This window comes from Pangasianodon hypophthalmus, chromosome 13 (assembly GCF_027358585.1).
Source record: "Pangasianodon hypophthalmus isolate fPanHyp1 chromosome 13, fPanHyp1.pri, whole genome shotgun sequence".
Taxonomy (NCBI): domain Eukaryota; kingdom Metazoa; phylum Chordata; class Actinopteri; order Siluriformes; family Pangasiidae; genus Pangasianodon; species Pangasianodon hypophthalmus.
In genome coordinates, this window is record NC_069722.1 from 14,524,468 (window position 1) to 14,552,182 (window position 27,715).

At 39.8% G+C, this 27,715-nt stretch overlaps 1 protein-coding gene across 3 annotated transcripts; it reads left to right on the plus strand.

Annotated features, from left to right (window-relative positions):
* Positions 1-182: 182 nt before the first annotated feature.
* On the plus strand, positions 183-27,168 carry usp36 (ubiquitin specific peptidase 36). Of its 3 annotated transcripts, XM_026916095.3 has the most exons (22): positions 210-325; positions 426-555; positions 8,676-8,934; positions 9,506-9,727; positions 10,376-10,486; positions 10,968-11,070; positions 11,198-11,265; positions 12,985-13,055; positions 13,168-13,250; positions 13,399-13,510; positions 13,609-13,749; positions 14,115-14,215; positions 14,307-14,442; positions 15,677-16,015; positions 17,224-17,445; positions 18,622-18,779; positions 19,781-20,458; positions 20,572-20,759; positions 22,012-22,197; positions 23,768-23,883; positions 24,019-24,158; positions 25,848-27,168. In XM_026916095.3, exons 3-21 carry the CDS (start codon positions 8,685-8,687, stop codon positions 24,148-24,150), a joined length of 3,417 nt encoding a protein of 1,138 aa, XP_026771896.3. In that variant the 5' UTR covers positions 210-325; positions 426-555; positions 8,676-8,684; the 3' UTR covers positions 24,151-24,158; positions 25,848-27,168. The 3 variants fall into 3 exon arrangements, with proteins under 3 accessions (XP_026771895.3, XP_026771896.3, XP_026771898.3); XM_026916094.3 differs by lacking the exon at positions 426-555 and having other exon boundaries at positions 183-325; XM_026916097.3 differs by lacking the exons at positions 210-325; positions 426-555 and adding an exon at positions 6,392-8,524.
* The last annotated feature ends 547 nt before the right edge of the window (positions 27,169-27,715 follow it).

The window sequence follows — 27,715 nt, forward strand, 5'->3', positions numbered from 1 at the left end:
ATGCCTGCAATAACATCCTCCCAGGCTAAAACATGGCAGTTCCCTCTCCCTTCCTCAGCCATAGTAAACAACAAAACGTGATTAAAGCGGTTGGTAGAAGGACATGTTTCTGAGCCTCCTGATTGGATGTTTGCGATGTGAATGAAATGTGTCGTCAGTCCTTTGCGCGCAGCCGATTGGTGTACGATCATGTCCGTTATCCGTGGCCACGCCCTCCGGTAATGCAGCACGGGAGAGAGAGAATGGAACAAAATGAAGGACTTCGCGGCATCTGAAGCTCTTCAGTAGAGAACTAGATTACCGCGTCCTGACAGTTCGTGTACGGGTATGTGGATTGTATGATTGTGTGCGTGGTAAAGCTGTGTGGACGGGTTTGATAGTATGTTCTGGGATTGTGTGTGTGTGTGTGTGTGTGTGGAGAGCAGAGGGCGGTGATGGTGCTGCAGCAGTGTGAAGCGCAGTGTTAGTCCTGTAGCAGTGAACAGTGGAGCAGGAAGTCTGCTCATTAGCAGCAGCAGTGAACTTCTACAGTGTCACCTTGTGTCTGTGCAGCAGGTAACAATGTACTGAACACACTCAGGCCTTCAGGCCTCTCCGATTCAGGAGCTGTTTGACTGCGCTGATGTTTGCGGCACGCTGCTCGGTGCCATGTTGTAGAGCCGCTGCTCCGTGTGCGGCTCCTGGAGCTAGCGTTAGCCACGAGATAGCAAGAGCTAGCGGCTTAGCGCGCCTTTACTAGGCTACATGCTGGGATAAAGCTGACCTGGCAAGCTCTCTGTGCTACAGTCTTGCCATTATTTTCCAAACACACACACTAAAAAACAAATAAATTAAAAAAAAACATTGCCGTATGCTTTATTCAGTGCTAACTAGTTAGCTTAGCGCGTGGCATACTGCGTTACCAGCGTGTTAGCTAGCACTACTGCAAACTAGTCGTGTTTTTAACTCGAGTGTCTTCATGGGTTTTTAGATTTATTTCTGACCTGAAGCCGTTATGAATTTCTATACACATTTATGTTAATATGTTTGTGCTCCAGTCTTGAATAAATAGCTAGCTACAGCTACAGCTGTGTGTCTTATTGACCAGCACATGCTCTACTAGTGTGTGTGTGTGTGTGTGTGAGAGAGAGAGTGTGTGAGAGGGTGTGTGTGTTAGCTCGGTAGTTTGGAAGACATAACTACTAAATTATCTAAATGTAACTCCATAAAATGGACTTGTTTAGTGTCATGAGGCGTGTGTTATGTTGTTGTGTTTTGAGCTGAATGCTAAAGGCTGACAGGATGTAATGCTAGCAGGACAGTTAAGTTCTCTACGTGGCCAGGCTCTATATCCAGCTACACAACAGCTGGAAATTACTATTTATTAATATTTATTAGTGAGTTTTTTTTTTTTTTTTTCCAGACGTGCAGTTCTGAGTCCACTCCTGGTGTTATGTAATGTTTACAGCAGCTGTCATGTGGACTGCTAGCATTTCTGCTCGCCATTTGGCAGAAGGCCTCGGTTTGTTAGCACGTGCTCTTTAAAGAGCAGCTCCAGTGACTGGCCTGAAAATGTGCCAGACTTATGATATGAAATCTGTATTATCTCATATTTTGATTAATTCTGAATTTAAGCAAAAGTCTTGTTTGATTACGAGTGTATTATTGCAAAAAAAAAAAAAAATGGTGAGGGTTGAATATAGAATCAATCAATTGATTAATCAATGTTTATTTATAAAGCACATTTAAAAACAACCAAGGTTGGCCAAAGTGCTGTACAAAGAATAAAACTATGAAAAATACAAAAAGAAAAACAAAACAGACAACAAAGTAAAGCAAATACAGTAGTAAAACAGTGATGAAACCAATGTTCATGGAATATCGAACGCCAGAGAGAATAAATATCTTCAGAGCAGACTTGAAACTGAAACAGAAGGAGTTAATCTGATATGGAGCGGTAGATTGTTCCAGAGTTTCGGACCGATCACCTCGTGTTTTAAGTCTGGATCTGGGAACAGAAAGTAATAGAAGTGAGTGGAGGACATTGGTGTCAATTGGAACTGGGGTGTGAGCTTATTTCATCACAACACTGAGGATGGCCATCCTTGTGGTCGTCTATGGCTACGTCCAAGATTGTTACGGATAGATCTGAGAATGGCGTTTTGGTTTTAAAACGCTGTCTGGCTACACTGACGTTTTCAAACGTTTTCCAGAAATTGCTTGTTTACACCGAAATGTCTGAAAACGCTTATGTCTCTATACTGAGCATGTGTGAAAACGTAAAAAACGTTGGCCTAAGTCATTTCTGTCAGGTGGTTATTTTAAAATGTAATCTGAAGGTTGTACAAAGTGACATTAATCTTTAATAACTCTATCAACCTGGATGGCAGGCACAACAACTGCGGTACAACATCGTCCACCATCTTGTTTGTTTTGAGTTGAATGCGTCACATGACTTATTTTTAGTCATGTGACGCATTCAACTCAAAACAAACATTGTTTTTGAATAGCTCCGTTTTCTCAGTCCACACTACAACGCAAAAACGGCGTTTTCAGACTGATCCACGATTTCGAAAAGCTCCGTTTTCGCCGAACAAAAATGCTGTCAGTGTGGACCACAGTGTGGACCAAAACCTAGAGCAAAAGATGCGTTTTCAGATTTATGCGGATTAATATGGACGTAGCCTAAGTGACACAAACACACTCATCAACCTCACACTAGTGAAATAATACAGAAAATCAGATGGTGGTGGATACGGAGACGATTCCGTGCCAAATCATAAAGCAATCACACAGGTGAAAAAAAAAAAAAGTGCTACCTGCATTCCTTTTCATAATGACATGTGGACAATGTGACGCACTGAAAAGCAAAACCTTCTGTCTTCTGCTGTCTTGCTCTTGTGTGGCTTGGTCTCTTTGTTTTTCATTAATCATCAAGGGATTCGTTTTTACGATTTCAGTACTGATTTTGTGTCAAGTGAATGTTATCCACCTTTAAAAGCAGTCCACACTGCTTTTTTATTTTATTTTTTTATTATTGATAAATTTTTTTTAAATATCCGAGATTAGAATTGGTGTGTCCCAAACGGTAGTATATTGAAATGAGTATCCCAAATTTACCTGGATGCTCTAGTATTTCCGGTAGATTTTCGTGTGGATCCATCGACTCCTTGCGCGAAGGAGGAGGTGTTTTGTGACGGTTTGCTTTGCTGAATTTAAGGATTTATTTGGAAAAATAAATCAAGGGAATGGTAAATTAAATTATATAGTATAAATTATATAAAGAATAATGATTGAAGAAAAGTTGAAATGCAGTGAGGAGTTTTTCCAGTGGCAGTGTTCTCTTCCAGGCAACAACGCTCTCTTACATTACATGACAATGTTAGTATGTCCCAGTACTTCCATACTCTTTTGCTACACACTCAAAAGTGTGCACTTTTGTGAGTACTTATACTATGCACGAAAAGTAAGTGACTGGAATTCCGCATTGCATTGTCATTAATGTTTTGCAGATGTGCCTCACTGAAATGCAGCCACTGTCCAATCACAGCCTTACGCTGTTCTTGAGGGTGTGGTTGTAATCGGAGAAGGGGAGAAGGGCCGAAAAGATTCATTTCCCAGGAGGAAAATGCATTCCTATTGCATTTTCTTTTTTTTTTCTTTTTTTTGAACTGTTAACCATAAAGTTATTTAGAATTCCTACAAAAACATGATAAAAATGAAAGTTCGAATCCCAACAATGTGGAGTCCAAGAGAGCAAAATTGGGAAGGATGGCATACTCACTCTCTCTCTTATCCATCACAGTGGCGCTAGCAAATCATGGGCGTCTGTGAGCTCGTGCATGCAGAAGGGGCTGGATAGTGCTTTTCTCTGTGTGTGTGTGTGTGTGTGTGTGTGTGTGTGTGTGTGTGTGTGTTAGTTACGCTGCCCTGTGATGCAGCATGAGCAGCAGTTTAAAAAGATGTGGATGGCTGAATTCACATGTCTCAGAGGAAGTACATGTTAGCCTTCAGCCTCCCGGTTTGGTAGATGTTGTATGATAGAGAAGACCAACCTGGTGGGTGGGAATTCGTGAAGACTAATATCAGGGGGAAATACTTAGAGCTCACAGCAGAAACTAGAAGTTATTGTAGCAGATTTCTTAGCCTTACATTGAGGAGTAGGATAAACGTTTGTTAATGAAATTCCTGTCGTGTTTTGGCTCAACAATATGCCATAATTGAGCGGTTTTGCTGACGTTCTTACCTAGTGTATGTGTATGTTATGCCAATAAAGTATATGTGTAGCTGAGCACATCATGCAAGCGCATGTATGCAGGCATATGTACATATTCCTTTTGCGTGTGAGGGCACAGAAGTATTAACAAATAATAAGAGAAATGATATTCTTTCTGTATCCATGGATCCAAAGCCTATCCCAGGAACACCCGAGTGCAAAGCAGGGATACACCGTGGAGGGGACGACAGTCCATCGTGTAAAAGTTTAATAAATACCTGAAAACATACTGCAAATTCAAAACTATAGCTGTTACAAATAAAATGTTGAGCCAGACATGAATGTCCTGAAGCCGATTTATACTTCTCTATCTGTGTGACAGCACAGAGAAAGGGATCATGGGTAAGCATGGCTCACAGAGGAAACTTGCGCACCTCCCAACATCTCAACACGTTGTGTTAATCTGTGATGCTGTGTTTCAGGCAATTGTGGAACCATATGTTTTGTGCCTGGCTAGGGATTGTGATTATGATTATTTGTATATTTATGCAATAACTGAATTGCTTAATAGTTAAATAGTAGCGCCACTCAAACTCCATTACTTGCTTAGCAGCAGGGTGACGTTCATGCTTGTGTTTGCGTCTACAGTTCAAGTCATTAGAGTAAGACCTAGGACAGGCGTCATAGAACTTATTTTTAGGTATACAAGTACTACTTCATTTAAATTTTAATATTTTTCCGTTACATATTTAAAAATTGAATTCAGGCGTAGTGGCACATAGATGGATCAAATCAGCATTATGTCACAGATACAAAGACTGTGTTTCTGCGTGGATAACACCAGTAGTGCTATTTTGGTATAACAGTGTTATCTGAGTTATTAAAAAACATCATTGATCTTGTCATTGTACTGTAGAAGTTCAACTTGTCAGACTGATGTGTATACAAGTAGGGAGCCGACAGCAGAAAAAGGTCAACTTTAAATAGCAAAAACCTGGCATTTAGTCTTATTTGTTTAATATGGATGGATGATTTTGAACTCATGTAGTCAGTCTAAAGTTGACCAGAAATAAGACAGGAGTTAAAAGCTGGTGAACAGAATGAACCTAAACCTAATCGTTTGTGTACTGGGCTCCGTTTAACATTAAAGCCCATGCACAAGATTTCATAATGTTCTGATTCAGTTTTTTACATTCATATTTACCACTGCCTGAAATTTTATTTATTTGTTTGTTTGTTTGTTTTTCTGGTGGTGGAGTCTCAGTAGGAGTACACTACTATGTAGGGTGTACAATACCACTAATTTATATCTTAGGTAAAGGTAGTGATTCACATTAATAATGAATTTGAAGCCTCTTGGAATTTGGTTTAACTGTGCAAATAAAATAAAATAAATAGAATAAGGATATAATTATTGGAAGATATTGGATATATTGTATAAACCGGTTCTGTCTGAAATCGTGTCAGATATTAAAATACTTCAATCAGTTGTCTGTTTCTACCCACACGATATCAGTTGGTCAAATTCCACCAGATATGAACAAATAAATCCTTTACACGCAGTTAAGAGTTTATTGTTTTACTGAACACCGGGAAAGAGGATTGATTTCTCTCGCAGTAGGCAGCTCACAGGCCAGGAGCAGTCAGACAGAACGTGAACAGACTCGCTGGAGAAAAAGCCAATTAACCTGAATGAGGAAGGATTTCGAAGTATTGCATAAAAAAACCGTAATTTGCTTCTGGCAGTGATTAATTTCTCTTTGTGTCAAGTTCGACAGATAGCTTACACAAACTCACAAGCCTCAGAAACCTGAGCCAAAAAGCATGTGCAACTCTTTTGTTAGAGGAAAAGGCAATGCGAGACACGTTTTCAGGGCAGTGTTGCCACGAATTATAGTAACTGCAATGTGAACATCTCTATCACATTCAGCCCTTTATTTCTTCACTCCGCTTTCACTATTAGAATAAAATGCAAGGAATTTCTTTTACTTTTCAATTTTACATTTCACTGTAAATCAGGGCCTTCAATCTTATTCGCAAAAGGCTGATCTGTGTTTTTTTTTTTTTTTTTTTTTAAATTAAAAAAAAAAATTTTTCCTCCATTTTTCCAACCCTTGAGCAATACAGGAAAAAGTAATCCCAGTTACATCTAAACTAGCATGAGTGTTTATTTATTTATTTATTTATTTATTTATTTTTTATAAATATGTGAATTTTATAAGCAACAAAGATGTTATTCAAAGAATTATCCGATTTTATTTTACACATTATAAAGGACCTTTATAAAGTCCTAACCGATGATAAATGTGAGAGATATATTAACAAATTTGTCGGGTTTCATTGTGCTGGGCCATTTTTTTTTTAACCATCAAACATTATACTCACAAAGCAGAGACCAGTGTCTCATGAATAAACATGAGTTTGGAGCAAAACGTACATGATGGACAACATTTCGCCTTTGTTGTTGTCATGTACACAAGAGACAGTCGGCATCTCCCCCACTACAGGTCAGATAATGAATTCATGTCGTTATCCATCATCCAATCATGTGGCAGCGGGGCAGTGCATAAAATCATGCAGATACAGGTCAAGAGTTTCAGTTCATGTCAGACAAAAGAACTGGGGAAAAAATGTGATCTCGGTGACTTTTACTGTGGTTGCTGGTGCCAGATGGGTTGGTTTGATTATTTCAGAAACTGCTGATCTGGAATTTTCTCACACAAGACTCTCTAGAGTGTACACGGAATGGTGCAAAAACAAAAAAACATCCAGTGAGCAGCAGTTCTGTGGGCGGAAACTCCTTGTTGATGAAAGAGGACTGAGAACAGCAGTCAGGAAGGTTATGGTAACTCAAATAGCCACTCTTTACAACTGTGGTGAGCAGAAAAGCACAACACGTCACAATTGGAGGCGGACGGGTTACAACAGCAAACGATCACATCTGCTTCCACTCCGGTCAGCCAAGAACAGGAATCTGCAGTTACACTGGACACAGGCTGACCAAAACTGAGCACTTTAAGATTGAAAAAAAGACCAGGCAACACTTTTTCCAGTCTTCCATATCCAACTGCCCTACAGCACACTTCTGATTTTGTACTATAGCGCATGTGTACTTTTCACCTATTGGACAAATATTGATTTGTCAATATTTGGGCAAACTGATCTTTCTGGAGTCCGGTTTAAAACCTTGATTGGATTAAAAGTGTTCAGGGTGTACACTCGATGGTATTTGATCCCGTCAGCTGAAGCCAAGTGCTGACAAAGAGAAGAAAATCTTAGAGTCGTTGCATGGTAGAACTCAGCTGTGCTATTAGATGGTGGCCCAGTGCGGCGATCGTGCATCTGGAAGAGTGTGTGAAGGTTAGGCTGTCCTTGTGTGCTTTGATGCATGTGCGGCCTGCTGGTGTGCGTCAGCAGCACAGCTGATGATGAGTAAGCCTGTGTTTTCTAGCACACTGCAGATCACCCCTGTGTCCCCACAAGACATTTCCCTTAAACGTGTTTGTATCGTTGGAGGCGAGAAGCTAATGTAAAGTGCATTCCAATGACACATACTGCAGAGTGGGTACAGGCTGACACTTTACCCAGATTTATTGATGTAAAGCACCTTTAATATATTAAGATCTTGTCTCATAGATGGCAAGACTAATAAGAAAAATGGTGTCTTTATATTCATGTTAGTTAGCTAATCTAAAATATACCCTCAGGTTGAAGGGGAAATGGCTGCTCTGCTGTAATCTCATAGCACTCTGCTCATTCAGGACCACGCTGTGACCTGACTTGCTACATGCAGTGCATAATACTGCCCTAGTGGACATGCTCACTAGTGTACGTCGCCCTGACGTGCTCGCAGATACACGCTCGCAGAGCTATAAATCAGACTTTACCAGTTCAGCAAGAAAAAAGCTAAATCTCCATCAGTCCTAAATCTGTTCTTTTCTTATTACGGTATTAGTCTGCACTCTGTTGCTCTCTGTTTCTTCTGTTTGGCTGTGGCTCCTGTCTGTCACCGTGTATTCGGACTTCTTTTGTACCTAAAGATGGGGCATGATGGCGCTTGCCGTGTATTAGCTGACATATGATGTATACTTACCGAAATCCCGCCGCTTCCATCCCGACAGCCCTGACACAGCACTGACTGCGCATTACTGTTACAGAGTAGTCAGAGCGACTCACACACATGAATGTATGTTGTTCTGGTCTGTTGCTTTTGTTGCTATCAGTGAGTTTACCTAACCGTAAAGGTACAGTCAGACTTTATGCCTGCTAGCGGCACTCCAGTTACATCACCCTTTCTAAAGCATGTCTAAAGAACAGCAAAACAAAAAGGTATGATACAAGTCCTACACCATCCCTATAAAATAGGCCCAGTCTTATTTCTCAGTGATTAAATGAAATAAAGGTATTAGACATGGTCATATTTTATGTTATTAATTGAACTGAAAGTTAGAGATTAACTTGTCAGTGTGTGATCTTTCAGTGATGCGCAATGCCCATAGTGGACAAGCTGAAGGAGGCCCTGAAGCCGGGCCGAAAGGACTCTACCGATGAGGGAGACCTAAATAAGCTGCTCTCGTCCTCGGCCAAGAAGGTGCTGCTGCAGAAGATCGAGTTCGAGCCGGCTACCAAAGGCTTCAGCTACCAGCTGGAGACACTCAAGACCAAGTATGTGATCCTGAACCCCAAGACCGATGGTGTGGTGCAGAGAGCGGCCGAGCCCACGCCAATCAAGAGGCAAGGTGAGGTCACGCCACAGCATGATTCGTTAGTTATTATGATTAGTGTATATGCATATGATAGGGTAGACTAGAACTCATTAATACAAGTTATTAAAACTGTACTATATATTGCTAATAAGTTATGATGTATACAACATGCATGAGCATGAAGATTTTGAAATACGGTCACTGTGTGGTACCGCTGTTACAATGTGCTGTTATTTCTAGAAAACTTTAGTAATATAATTTAGAAAAGTGTGGAAAAGTAGGTCTGGATGACATTTGATATGTTCACTATGATAATTTCTTGTCAGACAGTCACCACTCCATGCAACAGAATAGAAACTAGGATATCTTCTAAAAATAACTTGGAGAGTCTCATGCTTAAAGAAAAAAATATATATAGGTTTTGGACCCAGTGAGTAATAAAGCCAAGGATCAAAACAACAAAAATGTATGTATCATTATCATCATAATATGACAATATGTATGTATCAACTCCTGTGTGTGTTACTCTGTGCTAAAGAGGTCTAAATAACACTGCAGCAGACAGATCGTAAAACATGTCCTAACACCGTCTGTGTTTCCGCAGGCTCTGAAGGCCTCAGTGGAGGTCAGGGTGATGGCATCCCAGCACCTCAGAAGCTGCTCTTTCCAGGGAACAAACTCTCCATGAAGTGGGAGCGAGTGTACCGGGTGGGAGCGGGCCTCCACAACCTGGGCAACACGTGCTTCCTGAACTCCACCGTGCAGTGTCTCACATACACGCCGCCGCTCGCCAACTACCTGCTGTCCAAGGAGCACAGCCGCTCCTGTAAGTCACGCAAACTGAGATTTACACCGAGTCACAGCTCTCACTTTTACAGCTACATTGTACTAGTTAAATGCATAATATTACTGGTGTAGCCAAAATTTTATTTGATTGTATGGGACTAAGAGAATAGTTGGAATATTTTGCTAAAATAAATCTGTACTGTATGCACGTGAACCTTGGCATCTGTAAACTGGAGGTTTATACTAACATGATATGTGCTTTTATGTGCCTAGTAATTATATACAGATTTTAACGTACCATACTTAAACATACCATAGTTATTTACTTTATTTACTATTTACATAAAGGATTTGACATGCAGGTTTGATATTCCTCAGGTAGAATTTCCTACTACTACTTATAAATAAAAAAAAGGAACTGTTGCTTTAATAGATAGTGCCCCATTTGTTTTTGCTATGATGTGTCTTGTGGTTAAGAATAGCATTTGTGTTCATGTAGAAAAAGAATTCTCCTCATAAAGATGAAAAAAAAATCGTTAGAATAGTGAAAATCCACAGCCCACTGTTATCAACGTTATTATCTTTATTCTTAATATAATTCTTCTAGTCATTAGTCTGTTTGACGGGTCACTTGAATTGAATAGGGTTAATCAGATTATTTTTTTTTCTTTCTTTTTTTCTTCACTAGGTCACCAGACAGGATTCTGTATGATCTGCATCATGCAGAACCATATCATCCAAGCCTTCGCCAACACCGGCAATGCCATCAAGCCTGTGTCATTTATCCGTGATTTGAAAAGTAAGAATGTAGCCCGTGCTACATGACAGGTGTATGTGCTGTAAGCTGATGTTATGGTTAGGTTGCAAGAAAAGCATGATTCACCTCAGTGACTCAGCCATATCAAGAAATGTGTGCGTGTGCTTGCACACAGACGTTGGACAGTTCTCACTAACTGTGGTCTGTGATTAAGGGTTTAGTCATAAGCTTGATGTCCTTTCTGAGATGTTACGACTCCGTGTGAACGTCTGGCTGGTCCCGCCTCTCTCTCTCTCTTTCTCTGCCCCTCTCTCTCTCTCTCTCTCTCTCTCTCTCTCTCTCTCTCTCTCTCTCTCTCTCTCTCTCTCTCTGAGCCATGGATCTTGAGATTATGCAAGAATCTTTCCCCTTAATACTTTAATGCCATGAAAGCATTGATCATTTAAGTTTTTTGTTATTGGTGTCTTGTACATCTGATGGCTCATTTGTGCTTAGCCTAATGCACAATGTGCTTTTGCTTCAGAAATTGCCCGCCACTTCCGGTTTGGCAGCCAGGAGGACGCCCATGAGTTTTTGCGCTACACCATCGACGCCATGCAGAAAGCCTGTCTTAATGGTTACCCAAAGTAAGACCCACACCAGCATTGTCCTTTCATGTGGTATTACCAAAAAAAAATAAATAAATCTGTCCATTTGGTGCTTTCACTCGATTGTTTATGCACAGAAGTGAACTTGGTGTTCTTCGGTTGTCAGGTTGGACAGGCAGACGCAGGCCACCACGCTGGTTCACCAGATCTTTGGGGGTTACCTGAGGTCGAGAGGTAAAACACAACTCCCACAATGATGTGGTTTACGCCCTTATTTCCAATAGGATCGTATGGAGATGCTGGCAAATATAGTAGAGTAGTACCTGAACCCTTTAAAGCGGAAGTTAGGGGAAGTAAATAAAGAAAATCTTTAATATTTTTCATCATATATGACTAATGATAAACTAAGATAAGGTAATTTCGATAAAATGTTCACCATCTGTGGAATCACTGTAATAAATGGTATTGTAAAGGCAAATCTGTACATCTCTTTACTACGGTATAGTCTGTATTTCCTCTGGTGGTGGTATAACTACCATCTGTAATAGCTTATAAGAATAATAAAGCTCATAAAACAAATCAAATGTATTTGAATTATGTATTGTAATTATAGAGGAAAGGTAGCCATTAATTCTTTGCGTCATGATGACTAGCAGTAGAATGGCGAAACACACTTTGTCCACCCATTTAATTGACTTACTGTGTTATGATGAAGTCTTCCGGCTCACTGAGAGGAACTCCCCCTAAAATTCCTGTTTTTACCAGTGAAAAGGACTCTATGATTGGTATCTCCATGCTGCAAGACAGGAAGACTCATGCAGACATTCTACTGTAAACCGGCCTGAGTAAAAGTCATGACTCATGTGATGACTGAAAAAGTTTAGAATGTACTTTCAAATCATCATGTTTATTAGAAACAGGAACTGAGGGCAGGAGAACTTCAGCACAGTGTGTGCGAGTGTAAGCAACACTTGAATGCCTACAAGCAGAGGTGGCAATAAATACATATTTCATAGCTACATACGACCCTTACCTGGGCAGTTTAGCCGAGTCGTCTACGACTTTTGAGCCCTTGGTACAGCCATACAGGAGCTAAAGCAGCAGTCGGCCCCAATGTGAATAAAATTCATCTGGCAGAAAACCCAATGCACTGAAGGAGAAAAAGGATGAGGGATGTGAAAAACTCATATGTGTTTGTTTGTGGTCACTTTTACTTCGTGCCGACTTTATGTAGGTGACCTGTAAATCCACAGACGTTGAACTTGTGAGCCAGTAGACAACCAAAAAGCAGGACTGTGTTCTCTATGGTTGGGGGGAAAAAACAAATGAACTGAAGTGACTAAATAATGCTCATATAAATGAGTTAATTCAGTTTTTTTTCCACTCAACTGGTTTCTTATAAATTCAAGCATTTCTGTAGAGTGCAGTTAAGTACCAGTTTAGCCTCTACATGTTTATCATTTATACATCAAGCTGTCCACGCCACTGGCATGCACCAGCATGTGGTAAAATGCTTTTTTTCTCCCACAACTCTGTCTGCTAGAACTTTCTACTTGGTAATATTGGCACCTGTGTGTAAGTAGTTAATTAGTAGTTAATTAGTTGGTGATTCTATTTGTTTCTTTATATGTTTATAATATTAAGGGCAATTTTTCCTAGTGTATCAAATGTACAAACTAAACATAGATGAAAATAATGAAATAAATTAATTGGTTAAATGAAATAGAAGCAACGCTCTTGCACAAGCTGTGTAAACTCTGATTAAATATGAGTGTGAAAAGGAGAGAGGAAAAAACAGGCTTAAATTCTCCCTGTATATGATATCAAGAGTTCATTGCGATTCAGGCAATCTTGCATTATTTGCAGATTAGATATTTCAGATATAAGGTGATGAGTGATAAATTTTTCTGTTTTTATTTTGTTCTCTCTCTCTCTCTCTCTCTCTCTGTATAGTCAAGTGTTCTATTTGTAAAAGTGTGTCAGATACATACGACCCCTACCTGGACATAGCTGTTGAGATTCGGGTGAGTTTCCTGTAGATGTGCCCTAATGTTCTTTTTGTGTAATAATGTCGTAATGAAGTTCAAGAAGCGCCTCTTAAATTCCCTCGGGGTATGTGTTTGTTTTCACTGTCAGCAAGCAGCCAATATCGTTCGTGCCCTGGAGCTGTTTGTCAAGCCGGATGTTTTGAGCGGCGAGAATGCCTACATGTGTGCCAAGTGAGTTGTCTGTTCTAAGTTTTTTTGTTTTTTTTCCTTCTCCTCCCAATGTGTTCGTTGTACTCGTGGAATAAAAGCCTAAAATGATATTAAAAAAAAATCTTTCGGCTTTTAGTTGATTTAATAATGGTATTTGGCAATTTTCTAGGTGTAAGAAGAAAGTGCCGGCGACAAAACGATTCACAGTTCATCGGACGTCAAACGTGCTCACGCTTTCCCTTAAACGCTTTGCCAACTTCAGCGGAGGAAAGATTACCAAGGTAAGCAGAATCCCAACAAGAATCCCTGTTTGCATTCGGATTCATTAAATACTTTTCGTAGTTTGTGATTTTTATTGGTCATTCCTTTTCCCCCTCAGGATGTTGGCTACCCGGAGTTCCTGAACATTCGTCCATACATGTCTCAAAACTCAGGAGACCCAGTGATGTATGGCCTTTATGCAGTCCTGGTGCACTCTGGGTACAGCTGTCATGCTGGTCACTACTACTGTTATGTAAAGGTGTGTGTCATATGGATTTGTAAACACATAAGCTGTTGAATGCTGGAGTGTTTTTTTTTTTTTTTCTTTTCATTCTTGATCTTCAGCATTACTGAAAGCCTATTCATTAGCTTTAAAATGATCAATCTCATTACATGAGTCATTTTATGACTCGTATTTTCACGAGAGTAATAAGTCCCTGTTCGCTCTGTTTTCTTTCACCATTTGACTTTCTATGTCATGCTGCCACATTTCGCCAACCACCTAATAGCTAATTGCGAAGTGAGAATTGATGACTATTCATTCATTTGAATAGTTCAGATTTGCTAAAACCCACATCTGTGCAGCATTTTCTAATTTTCCTCCATGCCATTCTTCATCCTTAGGCCAGCAACGGGCAGTGGTACCAGATGAACGATTCGATGGTACATTCCAGTAACATCAAGGTCGTGCTCAATCAGCAGGCTTACGTCCTCTTTTACCTGAGGTAGAACAAAGCCCGTCTTCTCTCAGGCAGGGACTCTACCTGTTCAGTTAGAAGAGATATTTGAGGCTAACTGTGATCCTCTGTGCTGTAGGATTCCTGAAAAGAGGAACACAGACAGTTCAAGTGTAAAGCAGAACTTGGTGCATTCTGGAAGGAGTAACATGACCCCTGAGCAGCTGAAGAAAATTCCACTCAACGGCCCTTTGTCCTCTCCGCAGATCACCAAGGTACACGATCATCATTATGACTAGTAGAATTTTGCAATATACAGTATATAAAGAATAAGACTTATCATGTACTTCCTTACCACCTATACTAGCAGCAGATGGCAGACTGATATAAATACAAAAATATGACTCTAGGGTGGGAGTTTTTTTTGTTTGTTTGTTTTTAAACTTTCTTGTTTAAGCGATAGCTAGCTAAAACTGCACAGTGGATTACGTTAGTACTAGTTAAAATTTATTGTGCCAAATATGTTTCAAATTCAACTTGGTTAATTCTGATTTGCAAAAATGTGGCATCAACTTCTAGCAAATCAGCTTTGGATGTGTTAGAGCTGTCTTTACAGCGTCAGGTGCAAAATGGCAGACACACATCCTAGCGTCCTACCACAGCACTTTTGAATTCTGTTGATTAATTGATTAAATTTCTATAATAGTAGCTAACAGTAGTGCTGGCTGTAATTCAAATCACAGGCTTGCAGTAATGTGTTCATTCCAATATGTTTTCCTTTCTAGATTCTTTTATTATATTATATTCTGTTTTTATTTTGTATCATTGTTGCACTGTGGGATGAGGCCCTAAGGAAAAACATTTCACTACATTACATCACATGTATGTGACAAATAATGAACCTTGAACCTAGATTAACAACTGAAAGATGCTTGTATGGTGGATGCTCTACATAATCAAAGGCTAATAAACATATTAAAAAAAGGATTTGAAAAAGAAAAACATCTCATTTTTGATATGGTGAGGGTTTTTTGTAAAGAGATGTTTATTTAATGTTTATGTGAGGAGTTATGGGTGTCAGCGCTGTGTAACAATCAGTAAGTTTTCCACCACCCGAGAATATTCAGGATAAAGGAATTTGAACTTTCTGGTTTCATGGTAGCATGACAAGCTGCATAAATAGATGCAGAGATAAAAGATAAGAGATAAAAACAGAGACTGGTGAGGTAACGACTAAGCTACTATAACGTCACGGAAGCTAAGTTGTTTCTTGGATGTTCAATAACTTTAACTGTAATTATAAACAGCTAAAATTATGACGTGGTATTCAGTAACAAATGAAAAATCGTAACTGGCAAATTGCAGTGGAAAGAGAAATCTAACACTGTTTGCTTTTAGGAAAATAATCAACTTCATGTTGGCCTTCCAGTTAACAGCAGTAACATTATTGCTGATTCCTGGTCTAAATGTAACATTTTGATTTTGTTCTTCCTTCCTCTCTCTCTGCAGAAGGTGGACACGGCTCAGCTGAGGAAGATCCAGTCTGTGGACGGAGGGCTGGGCGTGCCAGTGGCCCGCAACGGCTCAGGCATCCAATCGCCCAAACTAGCTAACGGTACACCAAGGGTGCCAGGGGGCCCAACGCTCATCGAGGAGCCCATCAAGAAGCTGAAGAAGCCTCCTGCTCAGCCTCAGAACCGCACCAACATTCCTGCCTCCTCCAACGGCGTCGCTAAGTCTGAGCAGGACAAGGGGAGCAGCGGCGAGGGGCGGAGCCTGGCAGTGTCTACCTCACTCAAGTCCCTTGCATCAGAGTCCTCGTCAGCGGACACCTCATCTGAGTCCAAGGTATTTCCACTTCCTCCCGGCTCCGTGGAAACATTTAACCGAACGGGAGGGTGTTAGGATTAGAACTGGCTGTCGTGGCTTTCATTTTGCTGAGATTGAGCTATTTGTTTTAGAGTGGCTCATACATATCCACTGATTTTTAAATATGTTTATGGAGCTGCATCTTTTCAGACTTTCAGTCATATAAACAAACATTAGCCCAGTTCTCAAGATCTCAGTATTTACAAGCAGAGTCTGGGACACGCAGATTATCTTTCCAGGCTATTTTTAATTGTAGTTGCCCTGTGGACAAGTAACTTGAGTATGTTGCTGATGTAGTGGTCATCGCCATTTTTTTTGCTTCACGTTTTCTTCTTCCTGTTCCCTGTTGGCTATCAGAACAGAACCTTTCACTTGATATGTTTGTTTAAACATAACACACTCCAATTGGTTTATATACTGTAGCTCTCTTTGCTGTGATGAGCAGCTCGATTCTGAGTTCTGCCACCTGCTACACTGCAAACATGAACCAAGGACACGGTCTCGCCATCAGTAGGAACTATTTTTACTAGATGTATTAGTTGCATGGAGGCTCGACAGTCGGCGGTATGAATACAGTATACAGTGCAGCGCTAGCATAACACGTAGCCACCTCACACATAAACACTTGTCAAGTGAAAAGGAAGATGCTAGACAGATTCCAGCAACAGCTTCACATGCGAAGAGAGAACACCACAACTCGAAGCTGAAAGACATGCCGAAGGTGCGAAGACGATATTCATAACCAGCAGTGGAACTATCAGGAGAGGATAAAACTATGGGTCCTAGAAAACCTGGGAGAAGATGACTCTTTATTTAAAAAAAAAAAAAAAAAAAGTTTGTGTTAATTCACATAATTATTTGGGTTAAGAGAATGTGTGACTATATACCTATTCGGTCAATTTCAAATTTTCAAAGGCTATATTTAAATTAAATGAACAAGCATTAACATTTCTTTAATACATGCATTTGGAAAAACTGCAGAACATATTCTGTGTTGCTGTTAATTTAAATAGAATTTTAAAAAATTATACTCCATATAATATATGTATACATCTATATATAGAGAGGCATGTTGCTATGGCAGCTGTTAATTATAACAGGCAACAGCCCAAGACAAAAGCTTTTTTGTTTGTTTGTTTGTTTGTTAGATTATTTTTTAAAAAAAGCTCATCACCTCTGACCCTCAGGAATCGATTGGCACCAGGAGTGCTCCCGTGGGAGACGTGGCTACTCCTGCCAAGAGCATCGTAAACAGAACCTCCTCTCCGGCTAAAAGCGCCGAGCGACTTGCTGCTGAGGATCAGAAGTCGGCCAAGCTGAAACCTCCCGCCCTCAACAACATTGCATCCGAGCAAACCAGCACCATGTCGCCCCCTCCTGCCAAGAGACTGGCACTGTCTGCCAAGAAGGTGAGTGCCACTCTCACTTCTCTCCCACAGCCAGATGTTTAGAGTAGTTGTGGGATTGGCCCGGGCTGAGCGATGTGGTCTGAATACTGCAACAAATGTTTTATGGCCAAAAGCCTGACAATACAAACTTGCAAGATGAACAGCATTTTAAGAAATTCGCTCCTCAGAAGATCCTGTTTTCCACATAGACTGATATAATTATAAAATTCCACCCTGAATGACTTGCATGCTAATCATTATAATTAACATGTAATCCTCAATGGCGTCCAAGCTTTATCTTGGTTTAAGCATTTAGAAAAAATGAATTTTCCAAACCTCTACTATAGAAACCATGCTTTCTTTCGCTAGGATGAAATACCTATCAAATATTTATACAAATTACAAAAGGCAGCGTTAGTATGACACATTATGTAGTTGTATTGTAAAGCAATTCAGTGCTTTGAAAGAATAATATTTAGTCTACAGGGTCTCTGAAAAGTCAGGAACCGATGGCAGTATGGTGAACAAAATACGTCGATCTGAATATGTTGAGGAAAGTCCACAAAAAACATGATCCAGCAGCTGAGAAAATGCATAGAGCATAAGGGTGAATATGTAGAGCATATGCTGTAAATAATTAATAAATGCAAAATTAAGCATATGTAGTTTTAGTCTCGTTGCTTCCTGACTTTTCAGGCACCCTGTATTATATATGAACAGCATTAGCAACAGGAATAGGGTTCATACCGTGACAGCATTTTAGATCACATTACTGCTCAGCCATATACTGTATATTTATTTGTCTTGTGCCTGCTGCCTGCCCCTTCATTCTTTTCCAGCAGATATTTGTGACTGAGTTCTTCTGTTTGGTTGCGCAGCTGTGCAGCAGTAAATCTCTTTAAGTGTCTTCTCTTGTGTCGATACTGTTGTCCAAGGTTGGCACTACTGTCCATTTTAGAATTTCGTTGTCTTCCTTTGCTTTCAGATTCTTTCTTTCTAACCATTTGTAATTCTTCTCTGCCATCGCCCCCTTTCCATTTTTTTTTTCTCTCCTCATTTTTGTTTTGTGTTTTGCTCCTGATTTCTCGTCCATGTTTTGATCCCTTTATCTTCGTCACATTTGTTTGGCTATGGTTCATTTTTTATTTTTTATTTTTTTTTCGACCACCAAGTTTTTATTTATGTCAATAACTGCAGGCCAGTCCCAGTCCCAGCCGGAGCCCGAACAGCAGCAGCAGCAACAGCAGCCGCAGCACTGAGGCTCCGTCCTCTTCATTGCATCATCAGTCCCGTGACCCTACGCATTCAGCTCTACTCCACCCTCTGACCCCCACCTCACCTTCCCAAAACCACAGGTATTATTATCTTGCCTTTTATGCTCATCTGGGTGGATTGTTTTTCTTTTTCTTTTTCATGTAGAACTGTGTGACCTTATTCTCAGACCGCTTAAATGAATATCTTGGGCACCCAACCCATTTCCTGGAGATCAACCACATGTAAAGGCCTTGATTTAACTAGATCAGTGTGTTGGATTAGACCTGAAACTAGCAATGTGCTCCATTCTGAGGTGATCATGCCTGTGCATTATTGTGTACTTGAACTTCATTTATAGCAGTAGTTCCCAGCCTGGATCCTGTAGAACTCGTAAAACAAAACATCCCTGTAAAACAAAACAACTAAACGTTAACATTATGTATGGCATGTATTTTTCAGTTATAGATTAACTGAATATTATTTTCTGGCATTTATTTTGAAAATAAAATAACCGTACTGCATTGGGCAATCACATCAGTAGCTCTGATGCATAATTGGAAATTTGGCCCAATTACTATATTTTGGCGTACTGGAAATATTCGAGCTAACGTACTGCTTACTGCGTGCTGTTTGTGTGTGAGTAATACCCATAGTATGTCTATTTGAACGCAGACCACAACCATAATTATATGCGAGCTCAAATTCACTAGTTTCCGCTGCCATTTTTTTTTCCCCATTCGGAGTAATAATACTGCATAGAATCCTGGGTGCATCAGTTGATGTCTTCGATAATGATCTGCTTTTCACCACTTTATTTTGGAACAACCATGAAATGGTTGCTGTAAGCATTCTTCCTTCCCCTGAGTAGACTTCAGTTATTCTTTATTCTGTAATCTTTTACATTACCTCAGTTACTGTTAGAACAGATTTGATTTGAAGCTCCTCCATGACACACTGGTGTATACAGATGTTTGCCGTATCCCAGTGTAGCTCGATTTCATGCCTACAGCATGTTGGAGTTTTTGGCGAAGTATTTTTTATCATTTTGATGAACGTGGTGCTTTTTCTCACCATGTTATTTTGGTAATTTATCTTCTCTTAGGATTCCATTCCACTCTGCCAAGCAGCCTCAGCATGTACCTCATCTCTTTAAAAATGCAAGCCTGTTTAAGGAGCCCTCCTCCTCCTCCTCCTCCTCCTCCTTGATGAATCCCACACTTTCTTCACCAGTCAGCAGGCTCCTCCCCTGCCCTGCCAGCAACTGCGGACCAATCCAGAGCCAGAAAACCACAGAATCAGCTCCAGCGTTTGCCGATGGACTCACCAGTCCAACCTTAAAGAAGAAGAAGAAGAAGAAAAAGAAGCGACGCCATTCTGAAATGGAAAACCCCGCTGCTGAGCTTCCTGCCAAAACTCAGCAGGACATGCCAGAGCTCACAGCTGAAACGAGAAAGGTAAAAAAGCGCAAGAAAAGGAAGCGAGAGGAGGAGCCAAACAGCATGAAGGTTCAGACAGAAGGCGTGCAGTCCCATCTGGAGCCATCAGGTCAGGAAGAAGACTGGTGCCTCGGAGAGACGTGGAGAATAAACCCAGATGAAAGTTCAGAAAGGCCAAAACAGCAAAAGCCCACAGAGCCCAAACCGTCTCAGACCCAAGAACAAATTCAGCCATTGTTGTGTGAGACTCCACAGAACCATCATGACTCCACTATTAAAAAGAAAAAGAAAAAGCACAAAGAGAAACTGGATGAGAACATCATCAAGCATGAGTCTTCTGAAAGGTTGGTGGTTTTCAGTACAGTAATTCCCAACATATTTACTTCCCTAACCAACATAATACGCTTTCTAAAACCATGCATGATACAACACTTTCTTGCCCCTCTCCCATTTATAGAAAGACCGAGATGAAGCATATAGACACAGAGTCACTGGATTTAAGTGTCTCAAAGAAAAAAGCCAAGAAGAGGAAAAGAGAAGCGCACCAGAGAGAGGCTGAGGATGCTCATGGGGACAATGCTGGAGGCGAGCCACTTAGTCAGACCAACCATGTGGTGTTGGAGAAGACCTGCAAACCCAGCACAGGTACCGACGGTGGCTTTGTATACAGCTCCCACAAATGTGTCTCACAAGTTGTTTTCATTCACCTGTTTTTACGCGAACTTGTGTGGCAGCATGAGCGCCTTTAAACTCCAGGCCTGCAAAAGTGCAGAAATTCAAAAAAGCCATTATATCCCTCGTCCGTAATGCCAAGTACCCCTCACTGCAGAGCCAAAAGTCCAAAGGGTGGAGTCTGACCTGATCAAGCTCCTCCCACCTGGGTGGAGTCGAACCAAAAATTCCAGAGGGTGGTGACAACTGTGTGTTTCAGGCTCAATAAAAATGTGATGTTGATGAGTGAGTGTGTTGTAGAGTGTCTCATGGGTTAGGGTTATAGGAGGAGTTAGATCAGGTCCAGCTCTACCCCTGGCCCTATGCTTCTGCAGTGAGGACTATCTGCTCTAATGTAGGGTGCAGAACATACAGTCCACATGAGCCTTTGGGCATGATGAGTTAGATTAGGGGAGGATTCATTATAGTTACTGATTTATCTCACTAGTTATCGTCTTCAACACAAGATAAACTTAGTATTTTATCCGCTAGAGGTAGTTCTTGGCATTAATTAACGCTGTAACTCCGTCTCAGTACAGGCACCTTCAGGCCAGCATTATGCAACACATTGAAAAATGTCTTTGTCAAAGAAACGTAACCTGGATTCTGAAATCTTAGGTGTTCCAGGAGAAACAGACAACAGCATATTTCTCCTGGGAAATGCACCACAAACCCATTTGTTTAATTTGTCTTTGCCCAAAGTAACTTTGCCTAAGGAATTTAATATTCAAATGCACTAAGAAACCAATCATGATTAAAAACCATGCCCTGTATACTGTGCCAATACGGAGAGACAAGGTAAACACACTAATTGCACCTCTCAGAGTCAGCAGCAGTCTGTTTATCTCTGATGGTCCTGAGATGAATGCTGCTACTGTGAAGGTTGGCAATGTCAGCCTGAGGTTATAGCAATTTCTGTGAGTTAAAATCTCACAAGAATAGTGTGCACCAGTACAGCCAGGGTGACAATCATGTTTGCCATGCCTAATGCATATAGCCTAGCATATATATATATATATATATATATATATATATATATAATTATTTTTTTTTTTTGACATGGGAAAGGGCAAAATTCCTGATATTTGTTTAACAATGTCTCATAAATTAAGGGAACATCTACTAAATAGTGGTTATAGTATTTCCATATACTAATGCTGTGCCTCTTACTGTTCACTTGTCCCAGCTGCAGTGGTGGTCTGGGACAGCCAGGTTCAGGACGGTTATAAGCGCAGTAGAGCCGCTGCTGATTCAGGGCAGGCGTCTGGGAAAGAGTCTCGTCCTGCTGCCGCAGCCTGGGACGGCAAGAAGAGCTCTAGTGTAGTCGAGGAACTGCTTAAGAACGCCTCCGATAAAGCATACGGAACTCCAGGTGAGGTCATTCTAGTATTGTCGCGTGCATGTGTTTTTTTTTTTTTTTTTTTTTTTTTTTTTTTTTTTTCGTAGACCGTCTTACTTTTTTTTTTTTTTTTTTTTTTTTTTTTTTTTTTTTTTTTTTTTTTTACATCTTTTAAATCATTCAGTATCATTCACTAGAAAAGTGATGGGAATCTAGTGTGTGAAGTCGCATGAGCCTTTCAAACACAATTAAATTATATACCAGAAATTAAGCAAATGAAACTTCTTACTCTTGGCACAAACATGCTATCGACCTCAGGGCACTTGTTCATTCATTGCCCATCAAGTTTCTGATTTAGAGCACTGGATGAAAAGCACACGATTTCCTGCGGTAGCAATCCAGACACAATCCTTTTATTCGCAGTGACTAAGTAAAAGAAACCGCTTACTCATGGCACAACTAAGATGCTACTTTATATGTAATTTTTCTAGTAGCTATAAATACACTGAACTTGAGTTTGTGAGAGAATTGGGATATTAATCTAATTAATAGTCGGATATCACTCAGAAATAAGTAATAACTGTCATGTTATGCTGTTAGCTTCTACAAACTCCTAAAAGAACCAATAATTGGTGAGTGCGGAAAAAAAAAAGCAATGTTCAACATCATATAAAAGAGAAATTAACATAGAAGTAATGGAGACAGTAAAAGTTGAACTGCAAGTTCCAGAATGCAGTGCAGCTACTGTATATGACGCAGTTGTGCTGAGTTTGAGTTAGGAGGGATGGCTGACAACCAGCTAGGCTCAGCTAGTTAGCTATTATTAGATAAGATATCAAGCATGACAGTGTTGAAGGCTGTATTAGCATGAGAATTGAAGCTTTCGCACTCGAGCTGTTTGAGCACAGTGTACAGATGACGAGGTGCGAGAGCTGGACAGATTATCTGATGTGCTGATACATCTGTTGATTTAACCAGAGATGGACCAAGGGCCATCCTGCTCCCACCAGCGCTAGTATCATTGGATAAAGGAATGGCATTGTGGGTAATAAAGGAAACCATTAACCAAAATGAAAATAGACCGGCATGTCTGTGAAAGACATTTAAACCAAAAAAAAAAAAGTCAACCCGTGTTAAATCGCATAGTAATTATAAATGGTATAATTTATGGTGGATTTTTCCTTTAATGTGTAGTGAATGTATGGGGAATAAAATTTGTCTGGTAGAAAGATGTTCACCCTCACAGCACGGCTGACACCCAAAATAGTGCATTATGTGACAAATAAGAAGTGATTTTATACCGTTAGCATCAAGTACTGCTTGTTTTTCGTTCCTTTTTTTTTTTTTTTTTTTTTTTTTTTTTTTTTTTTTTTTTTTTTTTTTATAATGTACTTGATTCAGCTTATAAAGTGTTCAGCAGTAAGCTAACATACTAAAGCAGGAATTTTAGAAATAATGCTAAAACTTCTAAACATGTTAGACCTAAGACTAAGATGAGAAACACTGCGATAAGACATTTTACTGTACACCCAAGAAGCTGTGTTTATCACTGCTGTCTGAACCATCAGTTGCTCATATTCATGTTGTTGCTGTTTGTGTTCAGTCCTGAGTTGGGATGGAGAGCGCTCTGCCATCAGTAGAGATGCCATGCAGGACGCATGTGATGCCAAACACGACACCGTAATCGACGAATGGGATGAAGAGTTTGACAGCGGAAAGGTGAGGTTTTTACCTGTAGCTTATTGCTGTATTTACCTTATTTACCTGTATTACCTGTAGGCTTATTTACCTGTAGCTCTTGATTACTTATTATGCTGATTTGAAAATGATAATATCCAAATTTCAAATGAATAGGTAAAGAAGGTAAAGAAGTTTAAGAAAGAAAGGAGAAGAAGTTTTAACGTCTTCCAGAAGATCCAGGATCGGCGCAACATGTGGTCTGTCACACCAGGAGGAAGGAGGAACAGTTGGAGCCATCGCTACTGACATGAAGGGTGAGTGTAGGGTGGAGAGAGAAAAGAGATTTCTTTAAAGAATGATGATCTATGAATGATGGTGCGTGTGTGTGTCAGTGTCAGTCTCCGTTTGTTATGCGTTGTGGCACTCTGTTTATTCAGGCAATATTGTGGTCTCATTTTCAATGCATAGCTCTGATGGTCTTTCATTAGGAAACAGACTATTTGAAACCTCCAAATCCTAGTTACTGTGATTCCCAGCCATTAAGACGCAACTCCCTAAATCTGTCTGCTTTGAAAGAAATCTCTGTATACGTGGCTTTCTTGTATAAGGAACATTATTTTACTTGTTCGTATTGCCTCTAAAATTGCACTTCTGAGACCCCAAACTAAACTAGTGTAGTTTATGGTCTGACAAAATAAAATGTGAGTTTTGTACATAAATCACTGCATAGTGAGCGCTTGAGCACGTGCTGTCAGGCTTAGAGTTCTTTAAAAACACAGCTTTAATGAACTTGACAACCATGCACAAGGCTATAAACTCAAATATATTATCAAATATATAGCAACAGTGTGTTTGTATTGTGCTTAGCCAGTGCATTTTGTGCTTCCTGAGCATGTCCAACAGCCAGGAGTTTGAAGTCTGGAGATTCACTTACATCCTTTCTGACCATTTTGTGCACTGGCTGACTTTAGGATAGCAATTCTGCACAACAGTGTGAGGTTTGCTTTAACAGTGCCGTCTGGTGGCTGCCAAACAAAAAATCTTCTGCTTCCAAATGTAAAATGTAATATCATGCCGTGTTTGTTAATGAAGCAGTATTGAAAACATTCTTAGTTTTAATTTCACCAAGGTGTTAAAATTCTCATTGCTGATATTTTTCAGACCTGTATTTACCGCTATTCGCTTGTGATCTGATCAGCCGAGACTGATGATAATACCGTAAAAAGTGTGACCTGAGCTGAACAATCCTTTAATCTTTGTCTTAATTCAATTCAAATTTAATTGTGTAACACTTTTAACATGAGATGAGGCAGTTTTGTGACCAACTCAGCTTGTAGATCCTTAAAGAGCAAGCCAGAGTCAGAGACAGTGGAAAGGGGAAAACTCCCTGAGGCAACTTTGAGGAAGAAACCTTGAGAGGAACCAGATTCCATCCTCTAGTGGGCGACAGCCGATAGTGAGATTATAACTCATTCCAGTATACAGCCATATAGAGTATGAACAGATTGTTAATAGGAATCCTGGAATGAACATAGGACCGTCTTTACGATGCTCGGGTTCAATCAATCCCAAATCCATCAACCCTGATAATCTCTCTAAGAAATGATTCGATAGTCAGATAGCTGCCAGGCTGAAGGTAAGCAACCTATAAACCTGGGCCTATTTAAATTAGGGTAATTCAAAATTTATAAGGTGTTTAAAATACAAAAAGCATGCTCAGTGAAAGTCTTTTGCCACTAAAATGTTTAATAGGATTAATATACATCATTATGCATTAGTAGTAACCAGGGCCTGTGCTAAATCAACCTACTTGATTTGTATTTAAATCAAGTTAAAAACTATACAGCTCCATTTTTCTCTTAAAAAATTAAACCGACTGATTGATTAAAGTTTGGCTATCAAAGTGTGAATCTTTACAATGTTTCCTAATTAGGGCATAACCGAGAATAGAGCATTTAAGGCCTTGATATATTTATAACCTGCTTTGCCTCTATCTGTTACAGATTCGAGATGGGGATCCTGTTCACACACCCTGGCTCAGCTGCCTTATTGGAGGAGAAGCTGCGTGATCTCTCTGAGAATGGTCCAGAAAAGCGAGAGGCTCGTGTGGGAAGTAAATAAAGCGATGAGACCAAAGCCATCTGCAGGGGCTGACGTCCAGTATTTGGAGTCTGAATAAATTGGGCCTGGGTTTGAGCACACCAACGTATCATGGCGTCAGGTTCAAACCACCATAATAAACAATTTTAGCCACATATAACTTGAGTCCGTGGTGAAATACTGTACTGTATCTTGCTATATCAGGAAAGGAGGCAAATATTCCCTGAAAACTGATAAAGTGATAGGCAATGGTGCTGTTATTATTGGGTTATTGATACATTGGGCCTACACTACTGCCTAGACTGTTGACAAGAAAAACATTTTCTCAGAATGAATTTTTGTGCTTTTTTTTGTGTTTTTTCCCCCCCTCTCTTCTTAAAGATATTTTATTTCACTGTATCACATTTGATATATAATATTATCCCAATGGCCAGATGAGTAATCTGCTACATATTAGCTATGTAAGGCCAGCAGTCTTGCTCATTTTTAATTTTTTTTATGATTATTATTATTATTATTATATGAGCCTCATTGAATCCTTCCTGAAGCCTCCATGTTGTCGGCTTTTCACATTGAATGCTGTTGAAGAAAAATGTGGTTCCCTGTTCTTTTTGTATTAACCTAATCTCTCTTCTATGTATTACCTAATATCCAAAAATTACAAGCTTGACGCGCCTATAACGTTTATCCCTTAGATGGGATGAATAATCTGTCCATCTGTAACATGTCTGAAGGCCAGGCTGCTTCAATATAAAAACATATCCATCCATTTCAGCGCTGGAGAGGCTGCATCGGCAGTGCTCCATCCCATAGAAATCCGCAGGGAAGGTTCTAGTGTGTATTTCACATTTTACATGCCAATGCCACTGTTTCTACTCTCTATGCAAGTCAGACAGGTCTTAAAAAAGTGTTGTCTCTGTTCCTATCCTACAGTGCAAACATATCCTCTTCATCCCCCATTTTCACTGATCATTGATGATCCAGAGTTGAAACTTTTCTCTGGAATTGTACTATAATGCTTTAGAACAAAAGATTTATTTTACTCCAGAGACCTAGCCACAGACTAATAGTGAGTAAGATGTGAAGCTTTCTGGAATAGAACATTGTACAGTCCCAATTGTGCTCTGTGTGACTTCCTTAAACATCCTTGTAGTCAAGAGTTAATTCCCCCAGATACTTCCATTTTAGAAAAAAGTTGCCTTGAATTAATTAAAAAAAAACGAATAGATGATCCTAAAAGAGATCTACTTTATCATTTAAAAATGAGACGCATATTTAAATGCGCATGTATTTCACAAATAAAGCCTAATATATTAAAGGGTTTTTGGACTGTAACTGTAGAATTTTCTCAGCGGACAGACGTGCGAGTGCTGTGCAGAACTCCGCGTCTGGAGGAACATAAGAACTGTGAGCACTGTTGAATGTGTTAGTGTTAGAAATGTTACTCTGATCTTTTCAGTAGAACCAATGCTGAAGAATACACTGATCTTGAATTCATGATCATTTACACCACTGGTTCTGTACCTTTATGATGCCCTTTCAAGAATAAGAAGAAATGTTCAATATTGAGACTATATGAATATAAATATAACAGGTGCAATAAAGTTGTGATTTTTTGTGAAAAAAACATTCCTTTGGCCTTGATTTTCAGGTTACTCATAAAAATGTATTCATGCAGAATGTGACTTCTGAACAAATAGCAAAATAATGTTTTTCATCGTGCTGTCCCAGTTATTTAAAAATGATGTATTGAAGTTTTAGTTAGTTTTCC